Source organism: Artibeus jamaicensis, unplaced genomic scaffold (genome assembly GCF_021234435.1).
Source record: "Artibeus jamaicensis isolate MK-2021 breed Jamaican fruit bat unplaced genomic scaffold, CSHL_Jam_final scaffold_847, whole genome shotgun sequence".
Classification (NCBI taxonomy): domain Eukaryota; kingdom Metazoa; phylum Chordata; class Mammalia; order Chiroptera; family Phyllostomidae; genus Artibeus; species Artibeus jamaicensis.
The window spans coordinates 30,730,980-30,747,970 of NW_026522057.1; the positions used below are offsets into that span (position 1 = coordinate 30,730,980).

Genomic DNA, 16,991 nt, shown 5'->3' on the forward strand with positions numbered 1-16,991 from the left:
CAGGCATGCGGGGCTCCAGGGATGAAGGGGAGGCCGCACTGTCCTGTGTGCCACCGTGGGTGGGACCCTCTGGGCAATGGAAGAAGGGCTAGGTGCTGGCCGGGAGGCAGGGAGGAGGGGTCGGCGGGTACAGCTCTGTTGCCTGGCTGCACACCCCACACAGGGGGAGGCAGGGGAGGAGCCAGAAGGGAGGGAAGCGCAGTGGGAGGAGGAGGGAAGCAGAGGCAGCCTTGCGGCCCACGCGGCCCCACGTGCAGGGCACACCAGAGACCTGGGTTTCTGCCCCAGGCCTCTCAGCAGCTCCCTGCCGCTGGGGTGAAAGCAAGGTGACAGCTGCAGGGCTCTTCCCGCTCTGAGGGGACCCAAAGGCCACAGCCTGCACCGCAGCTGCTGCTGCAGTGTAAGGGGTTCGCCCCACCCTGACACTCCCCACAAGGCTGGCCAGGGCACCCGGCCCTGGACGTGATTCTGGGGGCGCCTGCTGGGCTGGCCGTAGGTGGCTTCCTGACCCTCCCTGCCTGCTGACCACGTGCCAGGGCTGGACCAGGCCAAGCTGGCGATGAACCTGCCGAGGGCCGGCCCTCGCTTGGGAAAGGGCACCTATTTTTAGGCAGGCTAGAGGGTGTTGAGTCTGCAAGAATGTAGAGGCACCCTGGAGGGCCAAGGGGCACAGTCCGCCCCATGGCGGGTGGGAGGGCCTGGGTGCGGGGCCAGAAGGCACTCTTTTCAGAGATGTGGGCCCGGCCGGCCCTTCCTCCTCTCTGCTCAGCACTTCTGTTTTCTCTCCCTGCCCATCTGCCCTGAAAGGGAGTGTCCAACGGCGCCCCCTCGAGGCCAGCCCAGTGCCTGCCAGGGGCCTCTGGGGTGATGCTGAGCAGAGCCCCTGGGAGTGGTGAGCAGGGAACAGGGAACCTCCTCCTCCACCCTAAGCGTGTAATGTGTGTAGTGCGTGCGTGTGGGGCGGGCACACCAACCGCTGGGGTGGGGTGTGCCCCCTGGCCAGGCTGGCCAACAGGCGTCCCACTGTCCAGGGTCCTGGACATTTGAGAACCTCTTGGGAGCGGACCCTCTGCACTCTTGCACCCCAGTCCTCCCTGCACGCACATCCACCCCCTTAGGAAAGGGCCTTCAAGGCTGCCCCCGCCCCGCCTGATGCCCTGGCACCAGCCCCCGTGTGAGTGGCGCTGGAGTTCTCCGCGAGGCTCTCAAGGCTCTGCTCCAGCAGCGTCTGAAGGAGGCTCAGGAGGTGGCCGAGGTCCGGAGAAACACCTTACCAACCCCGGGTCACCTGGGAGGCAGGCGCCAAAGCCACTGGTGGGCCCTCTGTCTACTCCCAGTGCCGGGTTCTTTCCCAAGGCACCCAGTGTCTCTCAAGGGGACCCTTGATGGTACCCAGGCAGTGAGGGCTTCCAGGCGAACGTCACATGTGTCCCTGCTGCAGCTTTGGGAACTTTCTCAGCCTGTTCCTTGCAGATTCCCCCAGGCAGGCTCCCCTGAGCTCTCTGAGAATTGGCCGCCAAAGCGAACCTCTTCCCTAGCTGAAAATGCATCTCCCTCCCTGGGCTAGGGGCGCCTGGAGAGCAGGGTCCCCAACTCCCCATCTGGTATGGGACTTTTGGCACCGACACCCCAGCGTCCCTGGAAACTTGGGCGATGGGTCACACGCGCCTTCCCTCCCTTGCAGGGGCCAGGCTTTCGGCTGCACTGGAGGAAAGAGGCAGGTCTCTGGTGGTCTGCAAGCCCCAGGTGCCCTCTCTGCCCTACCTCAGAGCACTTGAGGTTAGCCCCTGGCCAGCTCGGCGAAAGAACAAAGACGCGGCGCAGAGGGCCAGAGAACAGGGCAGAGGCTTTGTGTCGGGCTCCCTTCCGGGCGGGCCGCAGTCCTCCAGCCACCCAGACCACGTAGGCGGGCGGGGCGGGGGCCGGCCTGGGCGCCTCATTAGCATAATATATGCGCAGAAGGCGTTTATCAGTCAAATATATGCGCATATATCTCCATGGCTGATGAGGCTGGCCGGGCACATTCAAAATGGCGGAGTGTGGAGCGAGAGGCAGCGGGAGCAGCGGGGACAGCCTGGACAAGAGCATCACGCTGCCCCCGGACGAGATCTTCCGTAACCTGGAGAACGCCAAGCGCTTCGCCATAGACATCGGTAGTCGCGGGCGGACGCAGGGAGCCGGGCGGCGCGCTGCGGGCGTGGGCGCGGGCGGCGGGGTCGGCGGCCCGGGGGCGGTGGCAAGGACGAAGGGCGGGGCGCGGGCCGCCGGCGCGCAGGGCCCGACGGGCTTCGTAGTCCGCGGGCCGCCGGCGCGCGCGTCCTTCGTGCAGTTCGGACTACAGCTCCCGGCAGGCGCCGCGCGGAGGGAGCAGGGCAGGCCGGGTGTCGTAGTCCCGCCTGCGGAGGGTCGGCTGCGCCGTGGTGCCTCTCGGGGGCCCCTGGGGTGGCAGTCCGGGCCGAGGCAGGTTGGGGGCCCGACGTCCGCGGCCGAGATGCAGACGGGCGGCAGCCCCAGTAGTGGCCGCAGGAATCCCGGCGGCCTTCCGGAGCCCAACCCACCAGGCCCTGCTCTGACGGTGGCCTTTTGGCGGGAGTTTCGAGGGCCTGGACATGGGACCTCGGAACCTCTGTTAGCTTCGGGTCAAAGCCCCCGGGTCTCCGGCGACCTGCTGGGGAGCCCCCAGGGACCACTCTCATCTCCCCGCCGCTCCCAGGCCCTGCCCGGTCCCCGGACGCCCTCCCCGAAGCGCACTGTCACAGATGAGGACACGAAGGAGGAGAGGTCACCTAGCTGGTAGGCAGCCAGCACTCGGCGGCGCTGCTGCTCTGCCCGCGCGAACCAGCACGGAGAGCTTCCTGGGGACAGTCTCCCTGAGGGAAGCCGGGCGTGTCGGCCGCGGCGGCTCTGCACCTCCTCCTCGGCCGCATCTAGGTTCCGCCCTGAGCTGTGTACGATTGTCCACCTCTGAGCGCGCAGTGTCCGCGGTCCTGTCCCAGCACCTGCACTGCGCCTGACCCGTGATTGCCGCTCAGTAGTTGCTGGACTGAACCTTCTCTCCCAGAGAAGTTGGGCCATCGAGTAGAGCCAGCTTGGCTTCTTGGAGCCCTTTGCATTTAATGCGTTCGCCATGGCCCTGTTCTTGGAGATCGAGTCTCAGGCCTGGGGGAGGGTGGCCTCCCTGGAAGTGGGAAGCTACGAGTGGAAACCTGGCTGGGGCCAGAGCTCCCACCCTGCAAACCAGGGCGGGCACCCAAGGGGCTGGGGGACTGACCCAGTGGCAGGTGTGAGATGGCTGGAGGCCAGGTGGAGGAAGGGGCGCTCAAGGCAGGTCAGGCCAAACGATCTGAGGATGGAAACCTGGCCGGATGCAGTGCCCACCTGGAGGTGGGCCAGAGATGGCGGGCCTGCGGGCCCAGCCCAGAGTGGCATCCACCACTAGATCGCTCTGTCGGCTCTGGCTGGCTCTGGCCAGCCCCTCAGCCACGCTGGGACCTGACGGCAGGCCAGTGGGGAGTGAGCGCTGAGGCTCGGACTGTGCTCTGCCTCCCTCCTCTGGCAGTTCTGCTCTGAGGGAACAAGTCAGCCTTCCGTGTTTCCAAAATGCAGCCGAAAGCGCACTCCCCACGGGGCCCACCTTGGACCTTCAGTGCGGGCCTCCACCCCGGGGAATGAATGTCTCCAGGGGCCTGGAGCGAGCCGCCTGCCGTCCCAGGCCAAGCTCAGGTGGGGCTCCTTGGTAGAGAGCTCATGAAGGGATATTTCCAGGGTCAGTGTTTATTTCCTCCGTTGGAGATTTCCCTCCAGTCCAGGTCCCATGCCTGGCTCTCAAAGGTGTGTCTTTGTCAGTGAGGCCTTGTTTGTCAGCCCAAATCCCCAGTCCGAGTATCTGTCCGCAGTTTGGCTTGCAGGCAGGCTGTCTGTCTGCTCTGCCCCTGCTCGCACCTCTCCACCAGGAAAGCTCAGGGCCCTGTGCTCTCGGACAGCCCTTGCACCCAGTGGGCACCCAGGGCAGCGGGGCACCAGGGACGTTCACCTGTCCACACATACTGGACAGACAGTCGGAGGGTGTCTCAGGCGAAACGGCGGGGCCTGCTGGGCAGTGACACACGGTCCCCGCAGGGAAGGGCAGGTCAGAGAGGCAGCCGGGAGGACAGCGGTCTGGGGTGAGGCGTTGGCTCAGGCCCGAAGTGAAGCCGTGGGCTGGTCCCATGTCCGGCAGCAGCAGGTGGGCCTGGAGAGTGCAAGGCAGTGCCTGCACTGGTCGGCGTGGTGGCCCCCGGCAGGGCAGGGGCGCCGGGCACAGCTGAGCTCCTGCTCCCTGAAGGTCCCAGAGCCCCCTCTGCCCCAGGCAGCCTGGTCCTCACTGGAGCCCTGGCCCTGGGAGGCAGTCCTGGCCCAGCCAGTGCTCCCGGCCACACTGCGGGGAGGGCGGTGTGAGTCTGGTGCCCAGGAAGAGCTGTGCCTGCGCAGACCGCAGCGTCCCCAGGCCTGTCTGCTGACTTGTGTGCCTCGCTCACAAGCAGCTGTCGAAGAGCCATTTCCACCTTCCTCGTCTTGTAGCGACGGCGCTGCCTCACTTCCATTGGGTCTGTAAGAAACCCTCTGTTTCAGAGTCGTTTTGTGGCTCTGAGCAGGGCACTTCCCCTCCAGTCTGCCCCCCACGGGCCGTCACGGCTGCTGCTGTACCTGGAGCTTGGCGGGCGCCCCCTGCCAACCCCATTTGCTCACCCCAGCGCAGCCTTGAGAAGGAAGCTCTGGGAGGGAGTCCTTTTCAGCTGGCCTCCAGCAGCGTCCCAGGGGCCTGGCTTTGTGGACGACACCTCACTGCCCTCAGTGGCCCGTGGAGGGCAGGCCTGCTGCTCTCGGGCTGAAGGCCTTGGCCAGTCTTGGTGGAAGCAGCTCCCGCTGCCTGTCCACACCCCCCACTTGGGACGGGCAAGCGCATGCTGTGCAGTGAAGCCAGTGAGTCCGTCAACCTTTTTCTTCGGGTCACTTTCAGGATTAGAGTCTGAAACAGCATTTTCCCAAACTGCTAATGAGCTCGAGGTCGCCCTTCCTCCCCGGGACGCAATGCACAGACAGCTCCAGGACTGGGGAGGAACACGCCTGTTCAAAGGGGCGGAGCGTGTGGCCTTGGCACCCACTCCTCCTCCGTTGGGTGTCTGCAGGGTCTCTAAGTCCCAGTGGCCTCAGGGCCTCAGCCCATGCCCAAGTTTGGGACCGGGGCTGCTGGGACAGGGGCTGTGTTCCGGCCCTGCCCGTCCTGCCTCTCAGCACGCGCGTCCACGTCTCACCCGCAGGTGGCTCGCTGACCAAGCTGGCCTACTACTCCACAGTCCAGCACAAGGTCGCCAGGGTGAGGTCCTTCGACCTCTCGGGCCAGGTGAGCCTCCTGGTGTCTGGGGAGGCGGGCGCTGGGCTCAGCCCCGGGGAGGTCAGAGGTGCCGCCAGCCTGCGATCCGGGCCTGGCCCCCACTCACCCCCCAACTGCTGTCCCCGTGCTGCTCCCCCACGGCAGCTCGGGTCCGCGCGGCTTCTGGGGTTCTGGTGCCGGTACCCCTGCCCCCCTTCTAGCCCCCTCTCCCCCCTGCCCTCAAACAGCCACCAGGCAGGAGCACCCACGCCACTGGGAAGCGCCCCTTTCCCACCCGGGGACCTGCTGCCGTTCGGAGATGACAGGAATGGTCAGCGCCGCTGGGTGGCGGCCCGGCGGCCTCCCAGGGTGTCCCCGTCCCATGCGCTCACACGCGCTGACCCGTCCCTCTGCCTGCAGGACGCAGAGCAGGACCGCGAGTCGCCCTACGAGATCTCCGTCCAGGAGGAGGTCACTGCGCGGCTGCACTTCGTCAAGTTCGAGAACACCTACATGGAGGCGTGTCTGGACTTCATCAAAGACCACCTCGTCAACACGGAGACCACCGTCATCCAGGCGACTGGGGGCGGGGCGTACAAGTTCAAGGACCTCATCGAGGAGAAGCTGCGGCTGAAGTAGGTGGGGGCCCCGGGGCGTAGGGCGTGGGACTGGCAACCTCAGCCACTGCACCTCGGTCGGGGTTGGGCTCTGAGGAGACACGGCTCCTGCACCCTGCCCATCCTGGGGGTCCCTGATACCCCACAACTGCAGCGAGGCTTTCGGGGGGCAGGTGAGGGGCCCTGGGGCCGGGCTCAGGCCTCTCTGCAGTGGGATCCAAGTGGGCGAGTACCTGGGAAGAGGCAAGGAAGGGAATGGGTCTGCCTGCCCGTAGACACCGGTCCCAGTCCTGCTGGGCAGGGGCCCCCAAGGCTGTGGCCTGCCAGGGGGGGGGGGATGCTGAGCCCGGCCGGGTGGGCAGCGTGTCCAGGACACCGGTGTGAGGCGTCCACAGTCACACTGTTTCAGCGCTTGCCCCCCCCCCCCCGCAGGGTTGACAAAGAGGATGTGATGACCTGCTTGATAAAGGGGTGCAACTTCGTGTTAAAGAACATCCCCCACGAGGCCTTCGCGTATCAGAAAGACTCCGACCCCGAATTCCGATTTCAGACAAACCACCCCAACATCTTCCCGTATCTCCTAGTCAACATCGGCTCCGGGGTCTCCATTGTGAAGGTGAGGCAGGGCTTCATGGGACTGGGCGGCACTCGGCAGTTTGACGGCGCCCACCATGCGTCTGAGCCGGGCGGGCTCTGGCGCTCACCACTGAGCAGCTCACAGAGCGCCCCGCGCACTGTCCGTGGGGAGCGGGCCCTGGTGTCCAGCCACAGCACCTGGCCAGCCTGCTCAGACACAGCCTTCGAGAGCATGGTCAGGCGTGTCTGGAGGCGTGTGTGGGGGCGCGCCTGGGTTGCAGCGTCCCTGGGAGGGACCTGCTGAGCGGCGGCTGGGGACCGCCACTAGTGCACCTGCCTCCTGCTCCCAGGTGGAGACCGAGGACAGGTTCGAGTGGGTCGGCGGCAGCTCCATCGGGGGCGGCACCTTCTGGGGACTCGGGGCCCTGCTCACCAAGACGAAGGTATCCAGTGGCCTCGGGGATGCACTTCCGGCCTTGGGAGGGCTGGCGCCTGCCGGGCGGGCGTTTGGGCTGCGGGGATCGCCACGGAAGCGGCCCCTCCCTGGGCTCGTCCTGACTCTCACTCTCCGGGTCCCTGGAGGGTGGGCCTCCCGCCGGGCAGAGCCCAGCTCGGCCGGCCGCGTGTCCGCAGAGCGCTGCCCGGCTCTTCCCTCCACGGGCTTGGCGTCAGGGATGGCCCCGCTGCTCCCACCACCTAGCTCTCCCTGCCTGCTTGTCCCACAGAAGTTCGACGAGCTGCTGCACCTGGCCTCCAAGGGCCAGCACGCCAACGTGGACATGCTGGTGCAGGACATCTACGGCGGGGCCCACCAGACCCTCGGGCTCAGCGGCAACCTCATCGCCAGCAGCTTTGGGAAGTCGGCCACCGCCGACCAAGGTACCACCCCTTCCCGGCTCACTCTCACACCTGCCCGCCGCCGCACACACGGCTCCCTGCCCAGCGGCTGCCCGGTGCCCGTGTCCTCCCCAGAGTTCTCCCAGGAGGACATGGCCAAGAGCCTGCTGCACATGATCAGCAATGACATCGGGCAGCTCGCCTGCCTCTACGCGAAGCTGCACGGCCTGGACCGGGTGTACTTCGGCGGCTTCTTCATCCGAGGCCACCCTGTCACCATGCGCACCATCACCTACAGCATCAACTTCTTCTCCAAGGTAGCGCATGCGCCCCTGCCGCCCGCCGCCCAGGCCTCTGCCCCGCCCGGGGCTCTGCATGGGCCCTCGGTGTCAAAGCGAGCCCCCCTGTGGGGTGAGGTGGGTGAGCCTCTGGGCACCCTCTCCCGGCCTCCGCCCCACCCTCCAGTGAGGGCCCGGCGTCCTGCACTGCGGCACAGGGCCCTGTCTGAGCTCGGGCAGTGGTGCGCCGTCCAGGGCTGGGCTCTCCCACCGCTGTCGGAGAGCCTGCTGGTGGGGCCGTCCTGCCGGGCGGAGCCCCAGGGTGACCGCGCAGGTGCACGTCCCGTCAGAGGGGTCGACACACGGCAGGTTTGAGAGCCCCCCACTTGAGTGCATTTGCGTGGAGCAGGCGTGGGGGCCCCAGGGGGTCCTGCAGTCTCCTGGAGGGGCCGCCTGCTGGGGGGCGGTGAAGCCCGGCATCCCGAGCTGCATGTGAGGTGAGGCCGTTTCAGCTGCGGTTTTGCCGCCACAGGGGGAGGTCCAGGCGCTGTTCCTGAGACACGAAGGCTACCTGGGAGCCATCGGTGCATTTCTGAAAGGGGCCGAGCAGGACAGTGAGTAGTCGCAGCCCCAGGGCCCTGGGGGTGGGGAGAGGGAGGCCGGGGGAGCCACGGCAGGGCCCCGAGCACTCACCGGTCCGGCCCACCCCCTCAGCTTCCCCCTCCGGATGCAGTGGCCCTGAGGGGCACGCGGTGGTCTTTGCTGGGTCTCATCTGCCAGGCCCGCCCTTGGCTGTGACCTGCCCAGGGGCAGTAGGAACGAACTAGTGGGGGCAGGCAGGTGGCGCGCCAGTGCAGGTCCCGTGAGCAGCAGGGGTGCTGTGCCAGGGCCACAGCTGTGTCCGCGTTGCTGCCAGCCAAGCGAGGCCTCTTGGCCGCGGCCCCAGGAGAGGCCACAGAGCGGGCACAGGAGCCACACGCCTGTTGTTTGGGACGGATCAGCGGGGCAGTTTCTGAGAAGCCGCCAAAGGCCTAAATGGCCATTTCCTGGGTTCACTGCCAGTGAGAAATGATAACACAGAACACACCCCGGGCGTGACGGGGACCCTCGGGCGGCCCGTTCATTCCCGGGTGCCCTCGGAGCCCAGCCCGGCAACCCCCAGGCCAACAGCAGGCTCTCCTCTCCAGACCCGAACCAGTACAGCTGGGGAGAGAACTACGCAGGCAGCTCCGGACTGATGAGCGCCTCCCCCGAGCTCTGCCCCACGCAGCGGGCGAGGAGCGGCACCGTGAGTACAGGGGGGGGCCTCTCTGGGTCCTGCACCGGCACCTGCGGCTTGGTTCTCTTCCGTGGTTGCCATGGCGCCGTGTCCTGGTACAGACTTCGGGGCAGAGGGGGGGATGCTGCATCTTGCTTTCTTCCCCATCTTATTTGGTCTTGTCATGTTTCTGGAATATTCAGCAGGCACCCTGGGGACCCGCAGCCCAGCCCCTGAGTTTGCAGGGAGCATGGAGACGGGCCTTCCCAGGGCCGGGGACCCTTCACCGTAGAGCCGGGTCCTGGGACCCACCTGGGCCTGTGCCCTGGGGCTGTGTCTGTCCGGTGGCCCGGGCCACCAACCACAGCGTCAGCCTCCCGCATGGGCCGTGCTCGTCCTGCCAGACTGTCCCAGGTGCACCGATAGCACGTCCCAAAGGGCGCTTTCTTTGTCGCCCGGTGAGCGAGGCTGGTGAACGGGCCACACAGGTCAGGCAGCGGGTCTGGGTGCCAGATGGGAGGCCACCGCCTGCCTGGCCTGCTGGGCACACGCCCCTGAGTCTGCACGCCATCTCCAGCGTGCCCGGCCAGCGGGTTTCCAGGAGGCCCAGCCCTCGAGTGTGGCACCCTGCAGCTCCCGGTGCGGCTGCGCGGCCCCCCGGGCTGTCCTGGGGGCAGGCAGCCTGCTCCTGCTCCACAGTGATGGCACGAGCTGCGCGCCGTGGGTTCCCGTGTGGGGACTGGACTGGAGTGCAGGGACCAGCCACCAAGAGGAGGCAGCCCAGGCAGGAGCCCCTGAAGCCCACAGCAGGACAGGAGGCCTTGGGAGGCCCCTAATGCAGCAGCTGCTGCCCCCTTTTTCACCCTGTGGAAACATCCCCGCTGCTCCCAGACTGACCACACGGCCACCAGGGGGAGCCAGGACAGGCTCCCTGGTCCACACCGGTTTGCTGGTCAGAGCTCCGGGCAGAGAAGGGCCCGGGCCCAGGTGTGCACCGGCAGCGTTGACGTGCGGCCATCACCAGCAAGGCCAGGCAGAGGAGACAGAGAGCTGGGGCGGGGGGCGGGGCACGAGCGCTCGTCCCAAACACACGGGGGCCTGGCTGGCGGCCCTCACCGAGCATGGCTGGGGGAGGCGGTTTCGGACCCGGGCCTGTGGTCAGCAGCTGTGCTGCAGGGGGAAGGAGCTGGGGGGCTGCATGTCCCCATGGCTCACCCTGCCCTGGACCTGGTGTGGGGCACGGCCACCGGACAAGGGCAGAGTGTAGATGGCAAGCCCTGAAGAGGGAAAATGAGGCTCAGAAAAGCAGCCATCACGTCTGGGGGTCCTGCATGTGGAGGAGACGGGCCCAGGGCCACCCGGCACCATGCTGGCAGAGTGTCCTGTGTGGGCAGGCGAGGCCATGAGCTGGCCAGGGCATGGCCTCGCCTGGGCGCAGACTCGGGGCCTGGGCTTTTGCGTTGGACCTTTGGACACGACGGCTGGGTGCCACAGTCCAAGATGGGGAGCAGTGGGGTGGGACCCTGAGACGGGAAGGACGGAGCGCCTGTCTGCTGCAAGAGCAGCCTCTGGCCGACGTCTCAGCGCCGCATAGGAAAGCCGGTTCCAAAACCGGACAGACCTCGTTCGGTGTTTGAGGAAAACTGCAGCCCACCTGCCTCTTGCCCCCCCAGTTTGACCTGCTGGAGATGGACCGGCTGGAGAGGCCGCTGGTCAACCTGCCGCTGCTTCTGGACCCGTCCTCCTACGTGCCTGACACCGTCGACCTGACGGACGACGCCCAGGCCCGCAAGTACTGGCTCACCTGCTTCGAGGAGGCGCTGGACGGGGTGAGGGGCGTGCGCCCTGCCCGAAGGCCCTCGCCGTGCCCCGACGGGCGTGGTGACGGGTGGGGTTTCCAGAAGCCAGCCCGGCTGGCAGGCTGGGAGGCCAGCTCTTGTTTCCCGGGCCCCAGTGCGGCTCCCGTGGGTGGTCAGGACAGTGAGCTGGGACGTGGGACCAGGGAGGCGCACTTCTTGTAAACGAGCCACCCTGCTGGGTGCTGGGCCACCGTGCAGCTCCAGGCCCAGGTGGGCCAAGGCGCTGACTGCGGAGCCCCGTGGGAACAGCCGACCCTCCCTCAGCCCCTGAGAGGCCCCGCGGTCTGATTCCAGATCGGATCCGGTGGTGTGGGTCTGCATGTGGGGTCGGGGCAGCCGTGACCCCGGTCCCCTGGCGCAGAGAAAGGCCCAACAGGCGGGCCCAGCGGGCGGACTGGCCTCTCACAGGCACTTCCGTCGACACCCCCATCTGTGGGGGGGGCGCAACCCGGGCTTCGCTGACCGCTCTGCCCCGGCAGGTCGTGAAGCGTGCCGTGGCCAGCCAGCCGGGCTCCGTGGATGCGGCCGAGAGGGCGGAGAAGTTCCGCCACAAGTACTGGGACAAGCTGCAGACCCTGCGCCACCAGCCGTTGTGAGTGCCCCTCTGCCCCGGGGGACTGCGTGCCCTCGGGTGTGCGCCGGGGCCACCGTGCCGGGGACCAGCGTTTACACAGGGCCGGGGCCAGTCTTGGCGTTCCCGCCGCGCCCGGGCGCACATCTCCACACACGCGCCCCAGGGGTGCCGCCGCTCTGCTGCTCTGGGCGCAGGGACGCCGTGAGGGTGTCCCTGGGGGCAGGTGGGGTGGCAACATTGACACTGGACAGCCATCTTCTGCCTGGCTCTGTCCCCAGCGCTTACGGGACCCTGACCGTGCGCAGCCTCCTGGACACGCGGGAGCACTGTCTGAACGAGTTCAGCTTCCCAGACCCCTACTCCCAGGTGAGTGCCGCCCTTCCGCGGGGACTCGGGGTGCCGGACACCGGCCTCCCGCCTGGCAAGCCCTGACCGCCAGTGCCGGTCACCAGCCACATCCCAGAGCTGACCGGTCTGTGCCCTGAGGGCCCTGGGCGGCCCCCTGGTTGTCAGACCCCGGGGAAGAGCTGTAGGTCAGAGGCCCCGTGGAGACCCCGCAGCAGAGGCATCTCCTGGGGGCTCTGCTCAGAGGCCACTCGGGGCAGGGCTGTGGCGGAAGCGGTTTTCCTGAGTGACAGGACTGGGCTGTGGGAATTTGGGGTGGGCCACCCGTGTTTTGACAGAGGGGATGCCAGCCTGCCCAGGGGGTAGGCTCTGGGCCAGTGCTGCCTCATGGGGACACCCTGCCCCCGCCTGCCGAGGTCACGGGGCACCTCACAGGCCGGGTTCTGGACTCCAGTCCCGCCCCCAGGAGGACCAGCTGCCCAGAGCCTGGCAGGGCCGCTCTGGCCAGGAGGCCCGGTGTGGGGAGCTGCAGGCAGGGTCTGGGCCCCTGGGCACAGCGGTTCCCACCGTCAGCCTGGGGTCTGCCTGCAGGAGCTCCCAGTCAGGGCAGCACTTGCCGTGGGGGTCCTGGCCCTTCCCTGCCTCCCTGGGTCCTGAGGGACCAAGCCCTCGCGTGGGTCGGACATGCCGGGCGTCCGAACCACAGGCCTGTGCACACTGGTGCCCTGAGCGTCGGCAGCACTTTAACCCGGCTCGCCCCGGCTTGAGATTTTACTTTTAGCGACGGGGAGGGAGGGGTAAAGAGGAGAGACGTGGACGTGTGGCAGGAACGTGGACCGGCTGCCTCTCACGCACCCCGCACCTGGCCCACAACCCAGCCGCGTGCCCTGACTGAATCGAAAGGGCGGCTGAGCCCCGCCCCTGCCCGGGACCCCACCAGGGCTCGGCTCAAGCATCCTGGCCCTAGAGCAGCTCGCAGCCGGGGCGGCGCCGCCCTCGGCCCTCACAGCACAGGCCTCCCTTCCCGGCAGGTGAAGCAGAAGGAAAACGGCGCGGCCCTGCGGTGCTTCCAGCAGGTGGTCTGCGCCCTGGACGCGCTGGGCTGGGAGGAGCGGCAGCTGGCCCTGGTGACAGGGCTGTTGGCCGGGAACGTCTTCGACTGGGGCGCCAAGGCTGTCTCTGAGTAGGTGCTCACAGCCCCGCCCCGCCCCTCCCTCCTGGCAGCTGGGGCCCTATCCTGTGAGCAGCCCCACCCCCAGGCCCCAGATCCTGGTGGACTGGCTGCTCCTTGGGGCTTCGGGGGCACGAGCACCCTCGGAGTGGGCGAGGCGGTCCCATCCCCAGTGCAGTGCTTCCTGGGCGAGGGTTGCGGGTTTAGGGCTGTGGTGCCCCGAGATGAAAGTCCCAGCTGGTGGTCACCACGCGGCATGGGGAAGGCACTGCCCCCAGTGTCTGAAATGAGGAGGCGCCCTGCCCCCACCCCCAGGCCCTGTGGCTGAGGTTCTGGGGTTCCGTGACTTCGTCTTCTCCTCCCCTGTGCAGTGTCCTCGAGTCTGACCCCCAGTTTGGGTTTGCAGAGGCAAAGAGGAAGCTGGAAGGTAGGACACCCGGGGAGCCCTTCTCGGGACTCGGCTTGGGCAGGGATGGGCGGTGCGGGGCAGTTACTCCCCCGTGCTGGGGGGCAGGCGGGGAGCGACTTTCCAGGGCACACGGGTGGTGATGGCGTGGCTGACCATGTGCCCGTGTCCCCAGAGCGGCCCTGGCTGGTGGACTGCTATGACCAGTGGCTTCGAAGACTGAAGGTAGGCGTCCCCCGCGCCGCAGCGCACAGGGCCTGGGGGGGGAGACGGGGTGCCCCGGGCCCCCACAGAGCCTTGCCAGCACCCCCAGCTACAAGTCTAGAATGACCACTCCCTGTCCCGAGCCCAGCTCCTGAAGGGACCATCAAGCAGGCCCGCTGGCCTTGGCTCACCAGCTGTCTGGGCCAGCGGCTCCGGAAGAAGCCTAGGGCAGCCCCTGCCCCGGTACCACGGCTGCGGCCACGGGGGTGTGGAGAGCGAAGGGTGTGAAACGCTTGGACACGCCTGTTCCCGACTGAACGCCCTGGTTTTGTCTTGCAGGGGCCCCCTCACAAATGTGCCTTAATTTTCGCAGATAACAGTGGAGTAGACGTCATTTTGGGAGTCTTCCCCTTTGTCAGGGCGCTTCTGTCTAGAGGGACCGAGGTGAGTGTGGGGGCCGCACGCGGGACCCTTGCCCGGCTCCTCTGCTCGCGGTGGGGTTGGCGCTGCTCCTCGGGGCGCGGCAGGTAGGTGCAGCGCGGAGGGGGCCCGGCCCGTGTCACAGGGCCGTCCGCATCCGGGCCTCCGAGCAGCGTCCAGGGCCGTGTGTCCCCTGCAGCTCTGGGTGGGCGGGCAAGCAGCTCGGCTCGGGGCCAGGTGGCGGCCGAGGTCCCTCAAGAGCCCGGTTGTCTGCCGCAGGTCATCCTGGCGTGCAACTCGGGGCCTGCGCTGAACGACGTGACCTACAGCGAGTCCCTCATTGTGGCGGAGCATATAGCTGCCATGGACTCCGTCGTCCAGTAAGCGTGGCGGGAGGCTGGGGGCCCCGGATGGAGAAGGGGCGCGGTGGGAGTCTCCCAGGGCCACCTCACGGCCCTGCCCCTTGTCCCCGCAGCGCGGCGCTCCGGGAAGAGAGGCTGCTGCTGGTGCAGACGGGAGCCAGCTCACCGTGCCTGGACCTCAGGTACCGGCTGCCTCCGCCTGCCAGCTCCTGGTCCCCTGGGCGGGCAGCCCTCCTTGCTCAGGGACCCCGGCAGGGCATCGTGAGCTGGGTCTGGCCCTGTGGGGTGGGAGGGGCAGACACTCCTGCCACGTGGCTTGGAGGCCCAGGGTGGGGCCTCCCACCTGCAGCCGGCGGGGCCACCCCCCAGGAACCCCCTCAGTCTCACTTGTGTGCTGTCCGGAGGCTCTGAGCTTCCGACCCTGGCCACCCAGAGCCAGCGTGTGGAGGCGGCTGCCAGCCTCCCCGTCTGCTGCCGCTGGTCCCAGTGGCCGCCCAAGCCCTTTGCCAGGCCCACTGGTGACCAGCAAGGCGGTGGGAGGAAAACCCACGAGAGGAACAGGCCCCCTCATGGTCACTGAGGCAGTTTTCAGAACGGGCCGCCTGCTTGCGAGGGAGACGCAGCTTCTGCTCGGCCGTGCACTCAGAGCCCACGGGGCCGGAGGGTGGGGTCTCTGCCCCCAGGGGCAGGCAGGGTGTGGCTCCCCGGGGTCGCCCGAGCCCACTCACTGTCCTCTTCCTCCCGAAGCCGCCTGGACGAGGGGCTGGCCTCGCTGGTGCGCGAGCGAGGCACGGACCTGGTGGTCATCGAGGGCATGGGCCGTGCCGTGCACACCAACTACGAGGCGGCGCTGCGCTGCGAGTGCCTGAAGCTGGCCGTCATCAAGAACTCCTGGCTGGCCGAGCGGCTGGGCGGCCGGCTCTTCAGCGTCATCTTCAAGTACGAGGTCCCAGCCGAGTGAGGCGCCCGCCAGGCTGTGCTGCCGTCGCTGGCGAGGACTGTGCTTGGCTGCACCGGGGCGGCCCTCACACCGAGCGTTTACGCCGAGCTCCTGTGGCTCCGCTCCCGGCCTCGGGCTCCTTTCTCCAGCACTTCCGTGTTCCTGGCGGGAGACCCGGCCTGTCCCGTGGGACAGGGGCAGTGGAATGTATTTAACTGTTAAATAACGTTTTATATATATATATTAAATGTACGTACACACCTGTGTCTGCAGCGGAGGGCACAGGCTCGAGGCGCACGCCAAATAGAGTTTCAGCAGTGAGACCAGAGCTGTGTGCTTGGCCGTGTGTTTGCCGGAAGCCCCGCCACCCGCTCCTCAGGGAGCTGAGAGCTGCGTCCTCCCACCTGCCACCACCGCTGGTGTCCGGGTCCCGGCACCTGGAGGAACAGTGTGCTCCTGCTGGGGGCCAATCGGACCACGCGGGTTTTGTCACCATGGCCCTGCCAATGGCAGGCAGGGGCTCCCTGGGCCCAGCCCAGGAGTGTTGCCAGGTTTCGGGGCCACTGTCCCCGGGCTGCTCCCCCAGCCAGATGTGCCCCTTGGGGCGTAGAGCAGAGCCACAGACGCTGTCACTGCAGGACTCGCATTGGAGGCTGGGCTGCAGGGCCGAGCAGACAGTCACACCACTCAGTCGGGAGGGTCCGGTCCAGGCGGGCTGGCCGGGCACTGCCGAGCTGCACCAGCGCCCCCAGGACCCCCAGCCCCGGAGGGTCCAGAACCGGACCGGGGAGGGCGCAAGGGCAAGCTCACCTGGCAGCCCCTGCGGGGCTGGAGTGAGGTCCCTTTCTGCCACCCTTCACTCCTCACTGCAGCCCCGCGTGGCCACTGGACCGTAGACCTCCGCAACCCGGCTGCAACCTGGGGGCTCTGCTCAGGGTCCGGCCCCTGTACTGCCCCCAGGGGACAGGGCCATCACTGACCCCCGGCCTTCCACACCCACATGGGGCAGTGACTGGCCCTGCAGTGCACCAGGGCCCCCGTCACCCACCTGCTGGGCCCCTGCTGTGCCACCCCCCCGCCCTGCCCACCCCACACCCCACTGCAGCTGCTCCAGCAGCAGAGCTGGGCCAGCCCTCCCTCAGGCGGCCACCAGGGGGCACGGGCATCGCAGAGAGCCCAAGCTGGCCTACCCAGCCGGCGGCCAGCACCTGCCTCCCAGCCTGCACCCCAGTGAGCCTCAGCTGCCTTTGACTGCCTGTGCAGCCCCCCCAGCTCCTCGTCCGGCTGCCCTCTCCTCCATGCTGCAGAAGGGGCACGGGTCTGGGGCCCCAGGTGCAGAGGTCCAGAGCTGCCAGCTGCCCTGGCCTGGCCCCGAACAGGGGGCCATGCCACTGCCTCCTCCCCTACCGCCAAGAGTGCTGGACAGAGGCCGGGGCCTGCAGGGCGGCCCCTCAAGGGCACCAGGGAACTGAGCACAGGCCCCGACCAGCTCCCCCACCCCTGGAGACCCCTCCCATGACACACCCCGGCCCCCCGAGTGCTGAGAGCAGAGCAGCCCCCGGAAGGTAACCATGCAGCAGGAGGCAAGGCCCACCCAGTGCTGGACAAGGACAAGGGCTGACCCCCTGCCCCCGTGAAGGTGGTCACCACACCGGAGCCCTGCTGTCACCGCCCCACTCAGCAGTCAGATCCCTGGGCTGAGGTCCTTGTGTGTTGCTTCCTGGGGGTCAGCACCCCTACCCTTTCCCAAGAGACAAGCAGCCTGGAAGGGCCGTCCTCACTGTCCATTCT

General features: G+C 67.8%; 1 protein-coding gene across 2 annotated transcripts; it reads left to right on the forward strand.

Moving 5' to 3' along the window:
- Window positions 1–2,021: 2,021 nt before the first annotated feature.
- Window positions 2,022–15,523, forward strand: PANK4 (pantothenate kinase 4 (inactive)). Of its 2 annotated transcripts, XM_037146984.2 has the most exons (20): window positions 2,064–2,153; window positions 2,714–2,793; window positions 5,301–5,383; window positions 5,774–5,988; window positions 6,403–6,586; window positions 6,897–6,989; window positions 7,272–7,425; window positions 7,519–7,700; window positions 8,194–8,275; window positions 8,849–8,949; window positions 10,593–10,748; window positions 11,258–11,370; window positions 11,631–11,718; window positions 12,729–12,880; window positions 13,240–13,295; window positions 13,450–13,499; window positions 13,818–13,922; window positions 14,178–14,278; window positions 14,374–14,442; window positions 15,008–15,523. In XM_037146984.2, the coding sequence occupies exons 2-20, from the start codon at window positions 2,760–2,762 to the stop codon at window positions 15,219–15,221; spliced, it is 2,232 nt and encodes a 743-aa protein (XP_037002879.2). In that variant the 5' UTR covers window positions 2,064–2,153; window positions 2,714–2,759; the 3' UTR covers window positions 15,222–15,523. The 2 variants fall into 2 exon arrangements, with proteins under 2 accessions (XP_037002878.2, XP_037002879.2); XM_037146983.2 differs by lacking the exon at window positions 2,714–2,793 and having other exon boundaries at window positions 2,022–2,153.
- The last annotated feature ends 1,468 nt before the right edge of the window (window positions 15,524–16,991 follow it).

Excerpts from the sequence above, each read along its gene's own strand:
- PANK4 (XM_037146983.2), top strand. The coding sequence starts at position 2,030 with ATGGCGGAGTGTGGAGCGAGAGGCAGCGGGAGCAGCGGGGACAGCCTG. Across the intron at positions 5,384-5,773 it reads CCTTCGACCTCTCGGGCCAG|GACGCAGAGCAGGACCGCGA; the intron begins GTGAGCCTCCTG and ends CTCTGCCTGCAG. Across the intron at positions 7,426-7,518 it reads GTCGGCCACCGCCGACCAAG|AGTTCTCCCAGGAGGACATG; the intron begins GTACCACCCCTT and ends TGTCCTCCCCAG.